The sequence below is a fragment of the Anopheles arabiensis genome, chromosome X, assembly GCF_016920715.1.
Source record: "Anopheles arabiensis isolate DONGOLA chromosome X, AaraD3, whole genome shotgun sequence".
In the NCBI taxonomy this organism is placed as follows: Eukaryota; Metazoa; Arthropoda; class Insecta; order Diptera; family Culicidae; genus Anopheles; species Anopheles arabiensis.
In genome coordinates this window covers 6,000,054-6,021,528 of record NC_053519.1, presented here as the reverse complement: position 1 = coordinate 6,021,528, position 21,475 = coordinate 6,000,054, and the positions used below count along the sequence as shown (strand labels likewise).

Here is a 21,475-nt window from a genome sequence, read left to right as displayed (position 1 = left end):
TCACGTTGGCCATCCATTTCTCGCACAGTTCTTATTTTTGGGTTTGTGTATATTCTCAAACAATAATCTCGAACAAAACGAACGAAACAAAACAAACAAAAACTTTAACTCCACAGTTTAAATAAATAGTTACGACGACCGCGGCGGATGCTGATACACTACTTGTTCATGATACGCCTGCCTGTCTGTCAGTCAAACCGTAAACTGCACTGTAGCACACACTCAAAAAGATAAAGCTTGATGACGTCATGGGGACACGCTTGAAAACTGGTAAAGAACTAGGCTAGCAACAATTAAATAAAAAAGAAAGAAAGAAAAGCAACAGTCTAACCTTGGCCAACTGCGCATTGCAAATGTTTGAAGTGTGCTGTAAATTCAGCAATAAAAAAACAGGCTTTTAAAAGCGAACAAAAGTCGAAAACACAAGCTTACAAGAAAGCAGAAGAAGAGCCGATAAAAACAAAACGAAACACTTAAAAACAAACCCTGCACACTACACACGGCTACTACTGTCTCGCGCAAACACACACACACACGCACACACAATACAGGGTTTTCCAGGCGTTCTCATAGCTGTCGGACACTTCCTTGACTTTTTCTTATTGGAAGTGAACTTCATATGTTTGAAATTGGACAGGCTCCTTGCACATTCCTATTGGATTTGTCCAACGAGGGTGCCATAGAGTCCAATTCTCATTACATTAAATTCATTTTTTACGTTAGAAAGAGTAAAAAAAAGTGTCCCACAGCTATGAGAACTCTTGGAAAACCCTGTTAGTGTAATTGCGCGGCATCCCCCCTGTCATCCCTATCCACTCCTATCGCTTGCGAGTGATTTGTTTTGCGTTTCTGTTTCTGTTTCCTGTATACTATGCCCTATATATATATATATGCGTTTTTTCTTTTGTTTTTTGTTCCTTCCTCCTGTCTCATCACAGCAACACACCTTTCCCCTTTTTCGTCTGCACGACTCTTGGACACTATTTTAGCTTTAGCTTGGTTTTTTTCTTCTTGTTTGTTCGTCGTCTGCTAGGCTTCCTTTTGCGCGCTGCTATCTCCTATCTCTCCGCCATTCTCCGCCTTAACGTATAATGCATTAATAAGTTTACAAATGTACACAAAAAATATATATATATATGTATAAGAAGCTTGACTTGTTTGCGCGCCTGGAGTAACGTAAAACAAAAACGCCGCATCTCGTGCACCGAAAGCACCAGAAAATCGTTGGCAGGAGAGGATGATGATGCACTGTTGTAAGGGGGGCGGCGTACAAAATGATGCAGCTTTTCAAAGGGGTTTGCCGGCCGCACGAAGAAACCCACGTTCAAACAATTCGAACCGAAATCTTTCCCCGCTGTTGTTCCGTTCAAATACACGCCCCACAGTGCCGTGCGCCGTTTGGATGGTAATTTATATCTAAAAAGAAAAACCAAATCATTGCGGTGAGAACACATTTGAGGAAAAGTAAGCAATGCAATTGGATGAGTGTATTTTTGTTTTTGTTTTGTTTTGTGACTAACTACGCATGTTGCAGACTAATTTACACCGCTCGATGCAGAGTACCGCGTGCGCCTGTGTGCAATTAGGTGGAGCTATCGGAGATATTTACAAAAACGGGTTTTAGGTTTACATTTTACATAACTTAATTTAAACATAACAAAAAAAACTAAATTCTGCATACATTTGTTCGATCAATATTATTGTTATTCTTTGATGTGTTTTTAGATTTAATTTATTAGCATGTTACTTGTTTATATTTTACTTTATTTTTTTATCATCGGACCTTTGGATTGGGCCATTTAGTGGTTGGACGCCTCTGGATGACGTATGGCGAACAGGATTGGATAATAGCTACGGCGACTTAGATGCGTGCGTAAGCGACAAACTCGCGCGCGAAAGCATAGCAAATATAAGTGAAAGAGCGATCTATATGAAACTTTTTTGGCAAATCAAGTGGTTGAGAATTTAGATCGAGAATTTAAAAGTGTTAAGAAGTTTGCATATTGAAATGAAAAAAATAAAAAATGGACAAATAGGATTAGGTTCACAATATAATTTCACAACCGGCAGTGTAATGCCGATCATCCTTGGTTTGATAACATTGCGCATCTTGAATATCATGCTTTTTACTAACAACATTATTCTAGGGAGGGATATTAAATGCGTTAAGCTGATTATCTCCACAGGCTTTCCTCCATTGCTGAAAAATGTCATGCGTATCAATGAACAATGAACAATGAACATATCCTTGGTAGCTTGAGGCTCATTGCTGATACTCAATAAAAGTGCGTCATGACTGTGAACAGTGCTGCCAAATGCCACTGTTTCAGTCACCAACAATCATGGCTGAAACGAAGCTCTATTCGGTTCACGTACACAACTGAGATGATCAGTGACGAGACTCAAACAGTCGGAGAATCAATCACATGCTTAATGACATTTTGTTTAGCACCCATCTTTTGATCACTCACTTGGTCACGACATTTTTGTCGGTGATAATCACGACATTCTTTGCAATATACTTGACACTGACATGATTTTGTTTCAGCCGGAATTTGTCATGACTATGTCAGTGACATTTTGCAAAACTGATCACAGTCATGACAGTCATGAAAAAAAAGTCATGACATAAAGACTGACGAAGCGGTGGTCGCAAAAATGTCATGAAGCATGTATTGGTCACACCAACCGTTTTGAGTATCACCGCTGATTAGAATTGAGTACGTGACGCTGACATGGATTTTGTTGCAGTCAGATTTTTTATGACATTGAGACAGTGACATTTTGCAGCACTGCTTGCCTCTTACATTAACGGCATGCTTTCGACTGTGGTTTCGTGGTTTGCTATGCATGTGTGCGTTAAACTTGACGGAAACGGTTGTAAATGTTGATTTAAGTATTGTGATACAAAAAAGGATACCTTTTCTGGTCGATATTCGGTTAATGTGGTGATGTTGGTTACCTAAATTATACTATACTACAGTATTAATATGTCACACACTCTCACACACACGCACAAACATATACAGAAAAAACACGGACAAACTTACACATCTAAAATAAAAACGAAATCATAAATTGTTGTTAATGTAATATATTTCTTTAAAAGAAAAACAAACGAACAAAAAAAAAAGTGCTATCACAATTATAATGAAATAATGGTTAGTACAAAATAAAATGGATAAGAAAAGCTAAATGATGATAATAATAATTATAATAATAATAATAAGAATAATAATATTAATAATAATAATCAAATAATAATATTATACTTTAAGGGGTGCAGTAGTACTCCCAACATCACTCTGTGTGGGCAGGATGCGTGGACAAAAACTACTCTGTTTTGATTATACAACTTGAAATAGCTTGATTTTGCGTGTGCAACATAACATATCTACAAGTGCAAATAGGTAAGTGGTGCTGTTGGTATTGGTGTCGGAGTCATACACACACGCGTAGTGCAAAACAAACGAAACGTTGTTTAGCTTGTTAACGTAACGGCAATGGCCAGCACCGCTACCGCCAAGCAGCCGGCCAGCAACGACCACAGCAGCAGCGGGGAGCGGGAAAGAAGTGGGAAAGGAAAGAGTCGTGCAATGCTTACGTCGGTATCGTTCGGCTTCCGGCCGGTCGGGTTGGTGAAGGGGCTGCTGGCGGCACCGGCCGCCACGGCGGCGACCGCCGCCGCAGTCGCCTTGGTGTCGGGCGACGGTCTGAGCGACTGCCGCTTCGCCACGATCTCGAGCATCTCGTTCAGTATCGCGCCCTCGGCCGCCACGTCGGAAGAGTTCTTATCTAGCTCTAGGGAAGGATGAGAAGGAAGAGAAGAGAGGCAGAGAGAGAGAGAGAGAGAGAGAGAGAGAGAGAGGAGATATTAGTCCCGCAATTTCGCACGTACAAAGGGGACAACGGGGAAAGGCAACGTACTGCCGTATGACAACCGCATGTTGAGCTCCTCCTTCAGCTGGGCGTGCCGATGCTCGAGCTGCAGCTCCTGCTGCCGTATGCTCAGCTCGTCGTCCCGCACCTTCAGCCGCGTGATGCTGCTCATGATTTCCAGCCACTCCTTCACCAGCCCCTCGTCGTTCGCGCCGAGATTGGCGGCGGGCCCGTGCTGCCGCAGCGCCTCACTTTCGCCCCGCAGCTCCTTCTCGATCGCGACGCCGCGCGTCTCCAGATCCTTGATCTTGACGTCTATCTCGGCCTGTTCTCGTTGTATCTCTTGAGCAATTCTCAGTCTGCAAAAAAAAAAAAATGAAGCAAAATTAGCGTTGAAGCGAATTCTAGCTGTTGGGTTTTGCAACTCCCCCCCCCCCCTCCACTTACCTTTTCAATTCCGCTTGCCTCGATGTTTTCGACATTGCACGTATTTTCTTGATTTCGTTTTTCGATTCGTTGGCCGCACCTGCTGCTTCGTCTGTATGTGTGTGTGTGTGTGGAATTAGAAAAAAAAATGTTGAAAAAAATAATTAGGAAAAAAAAGTTTGACAACCCTGCTTTTTTGTTGTTGCAGCGTTTTCCTTCCTTCCTTACCGTCCGAACGCTCGTAGTTGAGGGGCAGCGGAGGGATGGGCGGTGGTTCCAGCTCTTCCGCCTCCTTGCGCCCGATCGGCGTGTAGCTGTTGTGGTGATGATGGTTCGGGCCGGCAGCATCGGGCGTTGTGGTGGTGGGCGAACCCGTCGCCGCCGCACCGTTCGTGTTAAGGCAGTCGTCGGAGGCACACCGGGCACCGTAGGGAGAGCTTTCCTTCGTCTGTGTTACGGTCGGGTGGTGGCGGGTGTTTGGGCGATACAAAAAAGAGGCAATGTTACAAAACGTTTGTCCACCCGAGTCGATTAGTGTCACATACACCAAACCAAACAACCGAAACCAGTGGGTTAACTGTTTTGTAAACGCACTATTGGTTAATGTGCGGGGTGAGGGTTTTTGCTCGAGACGATCGAGACGAACAAAAATAATAAGGAAAATTGAGAGAACATGCATTCTAGTGAAACGACAAACGAACGGATTAAAAACGAACTGCAATGAACAGAATGGCAAATTGTTAGCAAAAGTGTTAGCGTTACTTTATGACTCCCCCGTTTGTTACGTTTGCAATCATCTGCCATGCGTTTACCTGTGCGTTATCAGGAGAGTGTGTGCTATAGTGTGGGGAGAGTTCGTTTCTCCTTATCTAAGCGTGGAATGGCACGGTGTCTCGATTCATGCAAATTCATCCTTTTTCGAGCATGTGGTTTGTATGTGTGTGTGTGTGCCATGTGTTAGATTAAGTGAAATGCTTCCCTCCTTCATGGTATGGTTGATGTTGCAAGGGGGGTTTTCAGTTCGTCTGATAGTGGCATTGGAATACACTCTGAGTGACTTTGATAATTCGTTTGTTTCAAACTATTGCTCTTGTTTACATCATTAAATTACAATTAGAATTTCTCGAAAAAATTGTGCAACCATGTGCTCACCATTTTTTCACCTCCTGCTAGATGTTTTTCAGCAGCTGTCAAATGATGTATTTGATTCATAATAAAATTTCCGTTCTTACACATGATTTTCAACACATCACAAGTTACACCAATTAAACTCAATCCAGCTTGAGACGTGTTGAAAATCATGCGAAAGAACTGACACATTATTGTGATGCAAATACAGCATTTGACAGCTGTTGAAAAACATCTCGCAAACAATGAAAAATGTTGCAAACGTTGGAAATTGACGCGGAAAACCCTGTACATTTTCTACAGCAGAAACAATGTACTTTTTCTCAAACATACAGGATTTTTCGAACCAATTTCTCATGTCAACAATATTTTTCATTGCTTGGGAGATGTTTTTCAACAGCGGTCAACTGTTGTATTTGCATCATAAACATTTTTCAGTTCTTTCGCATGATGTTCAACACATCGCTAGCTGGACTGAGTTTGACAGTTCTTTGTGATGTGTTGAAAATCATGTGTAATAATAGACATTTTATTGTGATGCAAATATAACAAGTGACAGCTGTTGCAAAACATCTTGCAAACAGTGAATAATGCTGTGCACATTGGAGATTGGCTTGGAGAACCCTGTAATTTAATTACCTTTGCTTTCATCGTTAAGCTCTATTTAGTGATCGAATTCAATGTTTGTTTTTCATGGCATCTACATAAACATCAAAATTCTATAGATCATTAAATTAACGTCCCTACTATTCAAACTGTTTTGTGCAATAAACTATTGAAATTTAACATATATTTTTGACATTTTCTCGTTTATGTTATTATCGAAATTTACTCCAGTTATTGTGTAGCCAGATAAACTTTAATTAGAACAAATTACAAGCAGGCTTTTCAGCAGTTCTAGTATACTTTTGTCATTTTTAGCTGATTTGTGTGATACATGCATGCCTTGCACGCGATTTGACAGATGGCAGCACGATACAAGGCGTTTAGCAGGAATGTGCCGAAAGGATCAGAAACGCTGAAAGCCATGTAATGATGCCTTGCAATTCCCAAAGGATTTATAGAAATTAAAAAAAATAAATTCTATCACAATTGTCGTAATTTGTACTGTCGTTTGCGTGGAATCATTGACTAATGACAATGAGGGTCAGCCACAGCAACATTAATTCCAATTTAACTAAACTAAATAAACATTAAAATAACTGTCCCAAGAGCAATAAGGTGCCAGCAGAACTCTTGGCTTTATGCCACCAGAAGGCACTGAAAATCCCCCTTGATGCTGTGGTAATAACCCGTTAACGAGCGAAAAGATGCAATACTTTACAACTACAACAAAACACAAGAAACAAAGCGTTACTAAATCTAACACGACGGAGAAACTTTATTGCCTTTCCTCTGTTGTGGCAGAGAGCCGCGATATTCTAGCAATACGCATCAGGCATCGAAAAACAAAGAACAACCTACTGCCTTCCTGTAAGTCCTGTACTAACACAGCACGTTTGAGTTTGTGTTTGGCTCTAGGTCGATAAAAATCCTTTCCAATGGCCCGAAATCGATTGAAATTAGCACGAAAATTTGTCTAATTAAATGATGCCCCTCCCAACTATTTAATTTCTGAGTAAATTCCGACTCTCTTTTGTTTGTTTTGTGTTGTTTTGTTGCGTCTGCAAAACGTATATTACACTGCTGTTCTCGTTCTTCCTTCTCTACTACCACCGAAATGTAGCTCAGTCCACTATTCAGTCCACGTTCCGCGTCTCAAGTACTATGTGTTTCTATAAGAGTGTAGGGGTTTAGAAATTATTATTAAAAAAAAAAACAAATAAAAACAAACAAAGAAACGAATTTGAAGCTTAGAATCTAACAGAAACAGAGCCGTCTACGGTTACTAAAGTTCAGACTTCAAATTCAATCAGAGAACTCTAAAAACAAACACATGCACATGAGGAAAACAGTAACAAACAAACAAACAAATGAAAACTGCAATCCATCAAAGTAAATGCAACGAGAACAACGAATAGAAAGAGAGAAAAATGGAACAAAACACACACACACAACAACAACAACAGCAAGCAGTATTGAAAGAAAACATGAAAAAAAAGAAGCGCTTACACCACAACTAATGCTTCTCATATCAAAGCATGACTGTTCGCAGGATTGTGTGGATGGATGGAATCGGTATATGGAAGAGAAAACGGAACAAAAAACCGCAGCGCGAAAGAGAGAGAGAGAGAGAGAGAGAGAGAAAAAAAGGAAAAGAAACATACGTATGAGCCACCACAAAAACACCGCTTTTTTCCGAGCTACCAAGCGCGATCAATCCCTTAAAAAAAAAACAAAACAAAACAAAAGGTCCCACCACCAACAAGGAGGCGGCCTGCCCCTCCAGAGACCTTCGCGTCGCACGTACCTTGGATTTGTCCTTCAGCTTGGGGGAAATTTTGAACCGCAGAAAGCCCCCGCCGGACGAGGGGCTGGTGCTGCCGCCCCCATTGACCGGTTCCGGCTGGCCGTTGACCGCGAGCAGATTGCTCGGGGGCCGGTCCTTGGTCGGGGACGCCTCCTTGCTGCCACCGGCGCCGTCCGCCGCCGTCGGTTTTTTGCGCCCGTTGAAAAACTCCGACACCTTCTCGATGATGCTTTTGCGGCGCTCCCGGTCCTTGCCGCGCTTGGTGGCGGCGCCCCGCACCCGCACCTCGCTGTCCGGCTCGGTCGCCCCGCTGTGCACCAGGTTCGGGTCGGAGATGTAGTCGGTGAGCTTGTGGGGCAGCGTCGGCGGGTCGGCCAGTTCGCCGGTCGCCGCGCCCAGCCCGGTGCTCGTGATCCGATAGCTCGGCTGCTGGCTGTGCTGGTGGTGCGGGTGATGATGGTGGTGGTGCGCAAGGGCCGCCTGGTTGTAATGGTGATGGTGGTGGTGGTGCTGTTGCTGCTGCTTCAGCATCGACACATCGTTGACGCTTTTCGAGGTGATGAGCTTCGTGCGATGGTGCTGCTGCTGCTGCTGCTGCTGCTGATCCTTACACTTGGCGTCGTCGGATTTGTTCGGCTCGGCCCGGTTGTTCGCGTCGTCATCGTCGTCGGTGGTGTTGGTGAGGGCGCGCATCGTGAGGTGATACTTTTTGCGCAGCAGCAGCACCTGGTCCTCGGGCGACAGTCCCAAATCTTGGTTAGATTTCAGGCGTGCCCGGGAGCGGGCCTCCTCGCGCAGCTGGCCCGTCGTGGGGGCCGCCTCGCCACCGGCACGGGGCGTTACGAGCGTTACGGGCGTGACCGGTGCGGCCGGCCCACCGTTCAACGGGTGGCCGGCTGCCCGGGCCGGCGACGAGCCGTCCACCGCGGGCGGCACGTCCGCGACACCGGCGGACTGCTGCCCGCCCAGCGCGTTGCTGCGGTTGCGGCTGCGGTTGAGGCGCTTTTCCGCGTTCAGCTGCTTCTTCGTCTGCAGCTTGTCCATGACTAGATCGTGTATGAGATCCTTCTGCTTCACGCGCTCCTTCGCGATCTCCTCGATTTTCTTCTCCACGCTCTTGGGCGGCTCGGGCGTGCCGGCTGGTGCCGGCGATTGTGGCGATTGTGGCGATTGTGGCGATTGTGGCGACTGCTGCTGCTGCTGCGGGTGGTCTGCCTTCGGTGACGCCCCGGGCACACTCTCCGCCGTCGCGGGCGGCGCCGCCTCGGACAGGGGCAGCCCCACCATCGTCCCGTCTGCCTTGGGCGACTTGCGCTTCGCGCTCTTCATCACCTCGAGCGAGTCGCGCGCTTTGCTGATCTGCTGGATCTTCTGCTGCAGCCGCTTCACGTACTTCTCGTACCCGATGTCCTCGATGCTTTTGAGCGAGTCGCGCCGCACGTCCTTCCGCTCCAGGCTGCTCCGCTTGCCGGACAGCGACTCGACCGAGATCTTCCGGGCCGGACCGTCCCCCTGCTCCTCCTGCTGGTCCTCCTCCTCTACATCGCCGGCACTGCCCCGGCCACTGCTGCCGGCGGACGGTTTCGGGCTTGCGACGGCCGCACCACCACCGGCGACGGGGCGGCCGCTGGCTTCCAGGTGCGCCGGTCCCACGATCGTGGTGGCGTCGCTGTCCCCGTACGTGCTGTCCGTGGCCGTGCCCGTGCCCTGCGACGAGCTGACCAGCAGCAGGCTGTCCTCCTCGATGTCGGCGTCCAGCCGCAGCCCGGGGCAGGCCCCCGGGAACGGGCCCTTCCCGGGCGGCTCCTCGTTCATCGGCGTCTTGGCGTCGTCCGTCGCGAGCAGGTACGCGCCCTGCTCGATGTAGTCGAGCTGCCGGCCCGCCACCTGGCTGTTGATCGCCTCGACCAGCGGTGCCGCGGCCCCGTACACCGGCGGCGGCGGGTGGTACACCGTCCGCTGGGCCTCCACCGCCGGGTCCATTATCTCCATGTAGCCGCGGTTCTTCACCACCATCCGGTTGGTGGTGGAGTACGTCTCGATGCAGCTTTCCTCCTCCGAGCCGGTGTCCATGAACTCGATGTCCTCCAGCGCCAGATTCCGTATGATGCCGTCCTCCGTCGCGAGCGGGGCAGTGGCGGCCAGTGGAAGTACCGCCCCCCTTGCGTTCGCCCCGCCGTCGCGCTTGGCCGGCAGCCGCAGATGCTTCGGCTTTTGGTTGCGGCGCACCGTAGCGCCCCTGCCCGCCCCGAGCCCAAACTCCAGATCGACAAAGTTCTCCGAGACGGCGTCGTCGGCCGCCCAGTCGGACAGCTCCGTCTCGGTGAGGTTGTTCTGCGTCGTCACCTCCGTGTCGTCCGGCGAGTCCGAGTCCGGGTCCTGGGCGGTGGCGGCGACGGCCACCAGCGGCGGCAGCATTTCGCCCGCCATCGGCGTCTGCTCCGCGTCCGTTTCGCTCTCGGGCGGCCGGCGCTCCCCCAGGCTGAGATGGGTCGGCTTCGACGGCACGGCGCTGCGCTGCGCCTCCAGCACGAACGGCAGGTTCTTGAGCGTGTCGAGCTTGTGCTCGTGCAGCGAATCGAACCGGAAGCCGCCGGTCCGCTGCGAGACAAAGTTGGAGAGAGACGGCGCCGTGGTGGTGGTGGTGGTGGTGGTGGTGGCGTGAACCTCCGCCACAGGCTCCTCCGGCTTGGCAGGCGGTGTCGGTGTGCTAGCACGCTCCTCCTCCTCCTCTTCCTCCCCCTCTTCTTCAGCTGGTACTACCTGGTCGTCGGCGGATGGCTTGCGTTCCTCCTGCAGCGGGTGCTCCGGTGCACTCTCCACCACCGTGCTGATGCTGTCCTGGTTCATCTCGGCCTGCAGCAGCTGGGCCGCTATCTGCGTGTCGGGCGGCAGCCGCTCCATCAGCTTCAGATCCTCCGGATCGCCTATGTACCGGCCGTCGATGATCATCAGGCTGTCGATCTGCATCAGCTCGCCGGTTGCGTCGCGCACCTCGAGCCGCGGCACGAACCGCTCGTCCCCGTGCTGCGTCTCCGGGCTGGTGGTCGAGTCGAGTATGAAGTGCGGTATGTCCTCCACGCTCGACGTACTGCTGCTCGAGCTGCTGCTCGAACTGCTCGAACTGCTGATGCCGCTACTGTTCGAGCCCGACTCGGAGATGCTGTCCGACTCGATCTCCTCCTGCTTGGTCCAGGGCACGTCCAGCGGCACCTGCAGCGTCGTCTCGTGGCATCCCTCCTCCTGCTCCCTTTCCTCCTCCACCGCTCTCTGCTGCTCTTTCGGGGCCTGCTGCTCCGCCGAGCCGCCGTTCGCCGTCTGCTCGATCTTGTTGTCGTTGCTGTCGTTCCGTGCGTTGCCCGACGCCGCGTCCGGCACGGCAGTGGAGTTGGTTGGGCGCTCGGGGACGATAGCACCAGCCACCTTCGAGGGCGCGATGCTGAAATCGAGCGTCGTCTCCACCAGCGACCGGTCACAGTTGGGCGAATCGGTCGTCAGGTCGATGTACGCGTGCTTCAGCGCACCGATGTACTTCCGCTCCGGACCAGCGACCGGCTCGTGGGTCGCCCCGGAGGATGCCACCTCCCGATGGGTCGGGGACGCCGTCGCCGCCTTCCCCTTTTCCGGCGTCACTATGTCGATGATTTCGATCACCTCCACCTCCTCCTCCTCCTCTTCGCCATTGTTGTTATTGTTGTTGTTGTTGTGGTTGTTGGCCTTGTGGTTGACGGGTGTGTGGTGGTGGTGGTGGTTGTTGTTGTTGTTCTGTGTACCGTTGCTGCTGTGGTTGTTGTTGTTGTTGATGCTGTTTTTCAGCTTGGCGGCATGGTCCAGGTGGCCATTGCTCTCGCTCGGCTTTGCCGGCGACCCGTTCTGGGACGGTGACGTCACCGGCGGCTGCTCCGGCGGCTCCTCCTTGGGCGGCAGGGCCGGGAAGCACTCGCTCGACTTGATCTCGTTCAGCTTGTTCTCCACCAGCGTGGTGTTGATCGTTTCCACCAGCGAGGAGCGCTTGTTGGCTGCGCCGGCCACCACGCTTCCCACCACGTTCGGTTGCCCGTTGCCCGACCGCTTGCCCTCGTACACGTTCTCCTTCTCCGTGTCGTTGGCCGACTCGGTTGGGCCGGGCGCTACCGGCGCTGCTGGCACCGGCGCCGCCTTCAGGAACGGTTGCAGCGTCGGACTGACCTGTACCGCCGCCGGGTTGAGCAGCTTCTGGCACTCGGTAATGTTCGAGTGGAACGTTTTAAACTTGGAGTCGAGCGCCGAGGCCGAGCCGGACTTGAGGATGCCCAGCCCGGTCGTGCCCTCGCCGAGCAGGTACTTCTTCTTCAGCTCGAGGCTCTTCTTGGACGCGATGCCCTCGGTGCTGGCCGTCTTGCTCAGGACGTAGTCGCCCGGCCGCGGCACGGCCAGCGGCGCCCGGTTCTGCACGAGCTTGATCGTCGGGTCGACCTCGACCAGCGGCTTAAACTCCAGGTGGAACGAGGGCGGCACCCGCTGCGGCTGCTCGTCGTCAAACTCCGAGTCGGTCGATATTTCCGTCGAGTTTACCTCCGAGTTGGAAGCACCCTGGGGAAGCAGGAAAAAAAATGGGAACGGTGTATTAGTGTACAATTTCCACAGGAGTAGTGCTCTGTGACAACAGGGGGAACGAACAGGAAAACGGCAAACATTCCAAGTTTTTAGGAGATAAACACAACCGGGCAGCAGTAAGAGCGCTTTGGAGCTGGTTATTGCGAGGGCATCGTCGTCGTACGTCGCCGCTTTTTGGCGAGCGGGATGCAGGTTAAGCGTCACAACGTTAGTCGGTATCTCTGCGTCGTTAGTGTCTGTGAGTGTGTCTGGGTACTAAAACTGCGCCAAGGGCAACATTCCAGCATTGTAGGCTTTCGCGTGACACAAAGTTAGTATTAAAACAATGATAAAAAGCAGTTATAAAAAAGTAATTGTTGAACATTGAAAAATTGTGATATTTTAACATCACAAGCGCGTCATTTGAAATTCGGTTTTGATTTATCCGCCCATATTTGTCCTGGTGGCTTTGGGGGAGTGATTTTAATGGAGCGTGTTTTGAGGGTTCATAGTGTACTATCTACACAATATTTTAGGCAAAATCGTTTCACAGCGTTGCCAAATCCAAATTCTCGGAAACGGCTGGTATGTTTGGTGATTTTGTACTGTATTTCATAAAAAAACGTACAAATTGTGGTATAATTATAGAAGGAATAAATCCAATGCAACAACAATCCGACAGAGGGAGATACCGTATTGGATGATGTCATCGGACAATGTTTGGTTTGTTATCATGCCCATCAAACTGAATTAGAAAGTTGAGGTGACCAATCAGGGATGAGACTCAAGCAGGTTGGTACGACCATCACATGCTTGGTGACATTTTTGCAACTCTTGGTCAGTCACTAGGTCGCAACATGTGTTGTCGGTATTCATCACGATAGTCATGGGAGATATGCGGTGCGTGCGAGTGGTTCCAAGCAACAAAATGAGCCTGCTTTCTCAGAGCGAAAAAGCATGCTCATTTCGTTGCTTGAAACCACTCGCCAAGTATGGCCCAAGAATGTCGTGATTATCATTGGGAGAAAATGTCATGGCCAAGTGAGTGACCAAGAATTGGGTCCTACCAAAAAATGTCATCAAGCATGTGATTGGTGCACCAACTGTATGAGTCTCACCCCTGATCATGACCGTTGTGTACGTGACCTGATCTCAACTTCGTTTCGGCCATGCGTGTTGGTGACTGCAACAGTGCCCTTTGGCAGCACTGTTCACAGCCAGAAAAAGTCATGATTGTGTTTGCGACGGCATTAAGCTCAGCTTGTCCGTCAGAGTATCGGGCTTGACTCAAGCACTCGCACGTCGCGTTCGGCATGTCATGCCGCACTTTCAGCAATGAACATTAAGCTACCACAGTTACGTTTATTGTTTTCGGTGGTGAGCATCACGTGATGCTCATGACATCTTGCAAGCACTACGTGTACCATAAGAATGAATGACAAGTGATGTGAAATATTGCCAGCCCATGAGGAAGCCTGAAGAAGACCGGTGTGTGCCCTTTGTTTGGTACATCAAAAGTACCCGTGTTTACCCAAAATTTGTACAGACTAGCACAAGGCGTGTCGGAGGATCAGCAAGTAACCCACATAGTACTAGTAATCGTGCTTTACATCCAGTTTTTCTGTTTCATTTTTTGAATATAACCGATATTCACCCTGAAGATGAGACGAGATGCTGTCGTGTTTTGAATGGCTCAAACCACAGCTTTTAAACGATCGAATTAAAGTGCGTGGCACGGGCAAAGCGAGCAACGAAAATGATAAAACAAATGAAACGGGATTAGATGGCCAGACGGGTAAGTAAGAAAGTAAAAAAAAAAGAAAAAAGAAACAATATACACAATGAAAAGAAATATCAAACCAGATGGTCGCAATAGACACACAACAATAAGAGCAAAACGCCACGTAAAACAACGCAAATGTAATGAAAACAGAAACAAAATAAAAACGCAACGAAAACACAACACAGCGTCACACCGTAACACAGCAAGTTTACCTCTCCGGTGTGGGGATGTTGGGGAGTGGTGTGTTGTGGGGAGAATATTCACTTCACGCGAGCGATCGATCGGAGAGTGTGTGTGTGTGTGGTGTGTGTGGTAGCGAGAACAATTACCACCACCCACACACATACACACACATAACAGATGCGACGGATCGCTCCCTCGTCGGGCGGGAAGAAGACAACACACCGACACAGGACACAGGTACAGAAACAGCAGGTGGACACGCTTCATTTTTTGTTTGTTTTTCAGTTGCCGAAACTATCTGTCAAACTAGAGCAGCGCGGCTCGACTTTAACGGACGGAGCCCCATTTTGTTTTGAGGTTGTTTTTTTTTGTTTTGGTAGAGATGTGGCTGTTTGGTGGCTTGTTGTATAAAATAGCGCAAATGTTGTTGTGGGTGGTGGTAGTTATGATGTATCTAGCGTTTAGGCAGGCAATGTGGAGACACTCGGACACGTACGAAGAAACAGAAACACGCTGGATGGTGCACAGATAGATGAGCACAGAGGTGAGTGATGGGTTGAGCACACAGGCTGCACTCGACAGGGTAGAGGAAGTTGGTCGTGTTGGTGTAATCGCTAGATGGTAATGACGATGTGAAGATATGGCTTTCCTCGCGACTACACATTTGACAGATGATGATGGAAGATGCTGTGTTGCAGGTGGAGCAGGAGGAGTAGTAGACTATAGGCATAGGTATATGGCACAAACAGAGAGCGTCAGATCGGGTGTGTCTTCGACTCGTCCCCGCGTTTACGAAATGTTGCAGTTGTCGCGCGTGCGCGACGTATCGCCTGCTCCACGGCGCCGATGGTCGTAGCTGCTGGACGCGACCGACCGACCACCTCCACCAACGGAGCCGGCAGCAGTAGTAGTGGTCGGGTAGTCCTTGCGCCCACCGTACTGCAGCATCCGGGACGGTTGCGTGATGGCCTTCGTCTGGATGCGGCTCATGGCGGCCGCGCCCGAGCTGCCGTACGACGAGCCCGCAGTCCCGTAGCCCAGTGCGGCCGAGCGCGGATGATGGTAGCCGCCGCCGCCGCCGCCGCCGACGCCGCTAGCCGTCGGATGGTGATGGTGATGGTGGTGCGAGTACTCCTCCTCGCTGTCATTCTCGAGCATCTCGCGTATGTACGGGTTCGGGTCGTTGCGCGTCAGCTGCGTGCGGATGAACTTGTTCGTCTTCTCGTGCAGCCGATGGCTGCGGTCGACGATGTGCCGATCCTCGGCATCGTACCGGCGCGCGTACTGCGTGCGGGCGATGTCCCGCGGCAGCTCCCTCGTGCTGGACGTGATCGTCGGCACGTGGCCGGCCGTTTTCGAGCGGCCCAGCGGCACCGTAGTGCCGTAGTGGGAGGTCACCGGTGGCATCTCCACCTCCGCCGGGTAGTACGGCTCCTTGTAGTACTTGGCCGGGGTACGCTGCACGGCGACCGGCACCTCGTAGCACGCGGCCTCCCGCCGGTTCGCTCTCGGGACGTACTCGTCCGGGTCGTACGAACGGGGCAGCGGCTGGTCGGGCGGCGACGCTACCCCCGCATGGGCCGCACGGGTCGCCCTCGGGATGTACTCCTCCGGGTCGTAGTCACGCGGCAGCGTCGGATCGGGATAGTCGTACAGGTCCGCCCCGCGCCGATTGATGCGCGGCACGTACTCGTCCGGATCGTAGCCCTTCGGGATGGCCTTGCGGCGCAGGGGCCGGGCCCGCCGCACCTCCAGATCCTCGATGCGCTTCTCCAGCGCCTTCACGTCCGGCTTCGGCTTCGCGCCCCCCTCGTAGTACGTGACGCCCCGGTCCAGTATTGCCTCCCACTTGGAGAAGTCGGTCGTGCGCGGCCGGGGCGACTCGCGATCAATGTCCACCTTCGGGGGCTCCACCGCCCGTCCCTCCTTCCCTCCTCCCCTCGCCACGTCCGTGAGTGAGCGGTTCTTGCGGGACTTGTTCGCGCGATCGGTCTGCCAGCGGCGGGCCGGATGGTCGCGCAGATTCGCCAGCTCCTCGTCCGAGCCGAGCTCGAGCTCGAGGTGGCGCAGGCGCGGATCGACCAGCTGGCGCGACCGCACCGACGGCTCCACATCGTACCCGAAGTCGCGCAGCTCGTCCAGCGATTGCTTCTGCTTGAGCGAGCCCCTGCGCTGGCCACTGCCGGGCACCGCGAGTCGGTCGTACGACTTGGAGCGCCGCAGCTTGGACGAGCCGCTCGGCTGGCGCTGCCGGCTGTCCGGCACGACGAAGAACGTGTCCACGACCGCATCGTTCTGCTTCACAAACACCTGCTCGATCGCCACGTTCTCGATGCTGGCGGATTTGCGCGCCCGCCACGGATCGATGCAGAGCGAGTTGTCGAACGCGGCCCGACCTGCAGCCCGGGCGGCCGTCGGGATGGGCGAGGTGCTCGTCTCGGTGCGGTCGATCTTCTTCTGCCGCCGGAGCGGACGCTGGGGCTGCGACTCCGGCGGACCGGACGGCGGCACCGGTATCGGTTCCTCGCGCGATGCCTTCTCCTCCAGCAGCTGCTTGTAGGCCTGGAAGTCGGTGCGGTCGCGGCGTGCCGGTGCGGGCGGTTCGTACACGACCGGCGCGGCAAAGTCGGCCCCGACCAGCCCGGACGTGATGTCCTTGAGGATGTGGGCGTAGTCGCCCGACATGCCCTGGGTGGACGGTTGCGGCTGCACCGGCTGCTCCCCGTCCGCGCTCGTGTGCAGCGTGTACACCTGGATCGTCTGCGGCGGTGGCACCAGCGGCATCGCCGCCGTCTTCTTGAGCGATTCCATGTGGTCGAGGATCTGCAGCGGCTTCGGCTCGGGCTTCTTGGTCGAGCAGATCACGTCCGGCATGACGGCGGCAGGTTTGGCGATCGTCGAGCTGTCGACCAGATCGGACCGGTTCTGTTTCGGCTCGGGCTCTTCCCGCTTGCACAGCTCCTCGAACAGGTCCAGCTCGGTCTGGGAGGCGTCGGTCGCGCTGAACAGGGCCGCAAACGCATCCTTCGAGTGGTCCTGCTCTTTGGCAGCCTTGACACGCGATTGCTGCAATTTGTCGGTGAGCTGGGAGATTGTTTCGTTGAGCTTGGCCTCCGATATGCCTCGGCTGGCGGTGGTTTTGGTGGAGCCTGAGCTGCTCGTCGCTGTGGAGACGCTGGTGGTCGACTCTACGCTACGCTTACTGTTGCTGTAAGATGGACCAGATGGTTCCTGTTTCGTCGGACCCTGCTTATTACCTACCGGCCGGTTGTCCACCTTCTTTTCGACCGTCCTCTTCTCCACTGTCGGCGCCTTCGGTGGTTTCGGCTTCTCCTCCTCTGCCAACAGTTCGTCCAGATCGATATCTCCGGTCGCCGTCACATCGTCTCCAATCTTCTCCAGCAGATCCTCAAACTCGTCCACCTCTGTCCGCTTGCTAGCAGCCTCCTTCACCTTCATCTCCGCATCGCGGCTCAGTATGCCCCGATGGCGATCAATGTCCGCCGGCACGTTCGGCATGACGAAGGATTTGCCCTTCGCTGCCGAGGAAGCGCTCTGCCCAGCGGCACTGGCCACCGAGGACGGCAGCACCGCGCTACCCTTCTTCACGTACTGCTCCTTGATTTGGGTCGAGCGCTCGAGCCGAATTTGCATCTTCTCCTCGCTGCCCTGCCGCGACTTTTCCGCCTGGCTCGGCTTAACGCTCGGCGTACGGATCACCTCCATCTTGGGCTCCATCGTGGTCGAAGGACCAGCCGCAACTGCTGCGGCGTTGGCCCGCTGCAGCTTCTGCAGCTCCTTGTGGAAGGAGGACTTCTGGCGCTGGCGCGGCACCGGCACGTCCTCGTCGAGGGCGACTCCCGGCATCAGCTCCATCACGAGCTGGTTGATGCCCTCGCGATAGTGCGGATCGATGCGATCGTCTAGCTCGGGCGCAGCGGGCTGCACCGTGAGCAGCGCGCTGCGCACGTCCGAGAGCGTTTTCGGCGGTTCGGGCGCTCGCTCTGGCTGTGCTTTGGTGATTGGTTGCTGCTGCTGCTGCTGCTGCTGCTGGTTGGCGAATATGGCTTCGTGCTTTTTGCGCAGCTCCTCGAAGCACTGCTCGTCGGAGGAAAGCGTACGGCAGCGGGTGTGGGGCGGCGCCGGGCTCGGTTGAACGACACTGTTGGCTGGTGCTGGCAGTGGCGACACCGCCTCCACCTGCACCTCTGGTTGCGTGGCCTTATTGCCATCCTTCTTTTCGGGTTGTTTCTGCTCGGGCGACGCGACTGCTTGCTGCTTCTTACTCTGCTGCTGCTGCTGCTGCTTGCGCTTGGTCGGGGGCGTTGCAAGCCCATTGCACACCACCTGCTTCTTCGTCTCCTCCTGCCGCACCCTCTGCTGCTTCTCCTCCACCGTCGGCGCGCGGTGCAGCTCGAGCATGGAGATGGACTTTTGCGACAGCGGATCCTTCGAGACGGCGGCGAACGCCGACTTCGGCGCGGCCGGCTTGCTCGGACGTTCGGGCGGCTCGGCGGACGGTTTCAGCGAGATCTGCACGCTAGAAATCACCTTCCTCGATGCGGTCGGCGTGCCAGAAGGAGGAGGTGCTGGAGTTGCTGTCGTTGCTGCTGCTGCTGCTGCTGCTGCCGAGCTCGCCGGGCTGCCAGCCTTCCGACTGGGCGCTGCTGCGGCCGCTCTCGCCGCTCCAGGCACCAGCTTCACTGCCGGCGACGTTGTCTCGCTCGTCTTCGCCGTCGCTGCCTTCGCGGATGGTGGTGGTTGCGCTGCGGGCGCCACCACCGAGCCTTTCTCGGGCGTCGCTTTCGGCGGCTGTTGCTGCTGCGGTTTCCGCTTCTTCTGCTGGGGGTCCTGAAAGGGCTGCAAAGTAAGTACATCGGTGCTGGGCTGGGAGGCGCCGGAACGAAAGGTGCTCGAACCCCCCGAGCTCGACCTTCGCTCCCCGTCTCCCTGCGGCTCCTCCTCCACCACTTTACCTAGGGCGGTGGGCGCTGCTGCTGCTGCTGCTACTGCCTGCTTGCCGCTCGCTGTCATCGCTGCTTCCACCGTCTCCTCCGCACCGTGGTTGGTCAGATCGATCAGCGAGGACGAGCGCGTGTCCAGCTTGGACAGGCTGGCGAGATAGATCTCCTCGAGCGTTTCCTGCATCTTCACCGGCATCGCTATCTTAAACGCGGGCCGCTTGATGGTCAGCTTTGGCACGGTCTGCGGCGGCGCAGCCGGCTTTGTCTCCTTCTCCGGTTTCTTCGCCTTCTTGGGCGACTCTTTGCGGGCCGGGGGCCCCGTGGCCGCTTTGCCGTTTTTGCGCGTCTGCTTCGGGCTCGATTTGTTCGACCGCGACTCCTCCACGATCGCCTCGAACGTGTCGACCAGCTCGTCGTTGACGTCCTGCAGCAGCGCCTCGAACAGCTGCTCGTCCGGATCGATCGGTTGCTCCTGCTGCTTCGGGGCCGGCTCCTCCTTGCGGCGCGCCGCGGGCGATTCGGTCGGCTTCGGTGGCTTCACAGTGGCACCGTTCGCCACCGGCGGCTGGGACGCCGGCAGGGCCGCCTCCGTCTTCGACTTGCGTATCGGCTGGAAGGCGAGTATGTTCTTCTTCGGCGGCAGTGGCACGACCGGCGGCTTCGGGGGCAGCACGGCCCCCCCACCGAGCGCCAGCTTGCGCACCGGGCCGGGCGATTCGATGCTGCTCTTGCGCGAGATGGCCGGCGACACGACGGCCGAGGACGGTGGCGTCGCCGCCGGGGCGTTGCTCGCCTTTGCGCCAAAGTATTTGGCCAGATCGACGTCGCTCGGCTTCTTGCGGCCGAGGGCCGGCGATCCTTCCACGCTCGAGACGGACGACGGCGTGGTGCCGGTCGACTTGCCGGCACCGCCCGGGAAGTACCGGGCCAGCCCGTTGCCCTGCTGCAGCGCGGCAACGTCCTTGTTCGGGAGCTGCTTGCGTGGCTGCTGCTGCGCCTTCTGCTTCTCCGCGAAGAACTTGGCCACGTCCTGCTCGCTCTTGACGCCGACCACCTTCGGGCCGCCGTCCACCGCGGACCGGATCGACTGCATGTTGCTCTTGAACTTTTTCGCCTCCTGCCGCTTGGAGCGCTTTTCCGCCTCGAGCTGCTCCTGCTTCAGCTGGGCGAGAAACTCGTCCGGCTCGGGGTCGCCCGCCGCCTCCCGGGCCAGGCTCGGCCGGCGGCTGTTGCCGGTAGACCGCTGGCCGTGGGGCGAGCCGCCGTCCGGTTTGCTGTGCCTGCGGCCGGCCAGCTTCTTGTGCGACGGGGTCGGCGAGGCGGGCGGCATCGCGGCAGCGGTCTGACTCTTCACCACCGCCAGCGGAGACGGTGGAACAGCGGGCGCTGAGCGGGCAAGCTGCGGTGACTGCTGCGGTGAGGCTGTATTAGTGCCGACGGGCTGTTGCATCGGTATGGAAGCGGATGACGAGCGTAATGGAGGCGAATTCTGTGGTGATGGCGCCTGCTGTTGTTGTTGTGGTGGTGGGGATGGTGTTGTGGTGGTGCTTGCTGTTGGTGGTGAGATTTGTGATTTCGGTTTGATGAGTGTGGTTAGGCTGTTCATGAGGCCGCCGAAAAAGGAGGTACTTTTGACTTTGGCCGAATCGGGCGCGCTACCACCGGCTGCTGCACCGGTCTGCTGGCCGGTCGGTTGTTGCGGCGGCGCCTGGTCGGCGCCACCCTGCTGCGCGTGCAGCCACTGCTCCCGCACGCTCAGCTTCTGCAGCATGCGCTCCTTGATGGCACGATCCTCGGCACTTTCCACCGGTCCGGTCGGGGCTGGGGCGGCCTTGCCCACGGTTGCCTGCTGCACGGTGACGACCTGACACTTCTAACACAATGCACACACACACACACACATACACACGTACACGCCAATGGGGTGTGTTAGGAGGAGGAAGTTTCCGTGTGATTGGGATAGTTTGAGACCAATTTTGTTTTGTTTTTGTGCGCACAAACCAAAACGCAACAAAAAGGAGCACATAATTTCGTTTCGTTGTCGTTGATGTTGTGGTTGTTGTTGAAATACATGAGAAAGAGACAGATGGTAGTAGTACGCGGTTTGGCACCGCCAAAAACAAAACA

At 54.0% G+C, this 21,475-nt stretch overlaps 1 protein-coding gene across 1 annotated transcript in view; it reads right to left on the bottom strand.

The window, feature by feature from the left end:
- Positions 1-907: 907 nt before the first annotated feature.
- LOC120905537 (F-actin-monooxygenase Mical) overlaps positions 908-21,475 on the bottom strand; it is a 73,783-nt gene continuing 53,215 nt past the window's right edge. The window contains 8 exon segments of the mRNA XM_040316416.1: positions 908-1,416; positions 3,605-3,801; positions 3,928-4,238; positions 4,327-4,417; positions 4,534-4,753; positions 7,546-7,578; positions 7,844-12,479; positions 15,178-21,221. Of these exon segments, the coding sequence (XP_040172350.1) occupies positions 1,411-1,416; positions 3,605-3,801; positions 3,928-4,238; positions 4,327-4,417; positions 4,534-4,753; positions 7,546-7,578; positions 7,844-12,479; positions 15,178-21,221 (11,538 nt within the window). The 3' untranslated portion in view covers positions 908-1,410.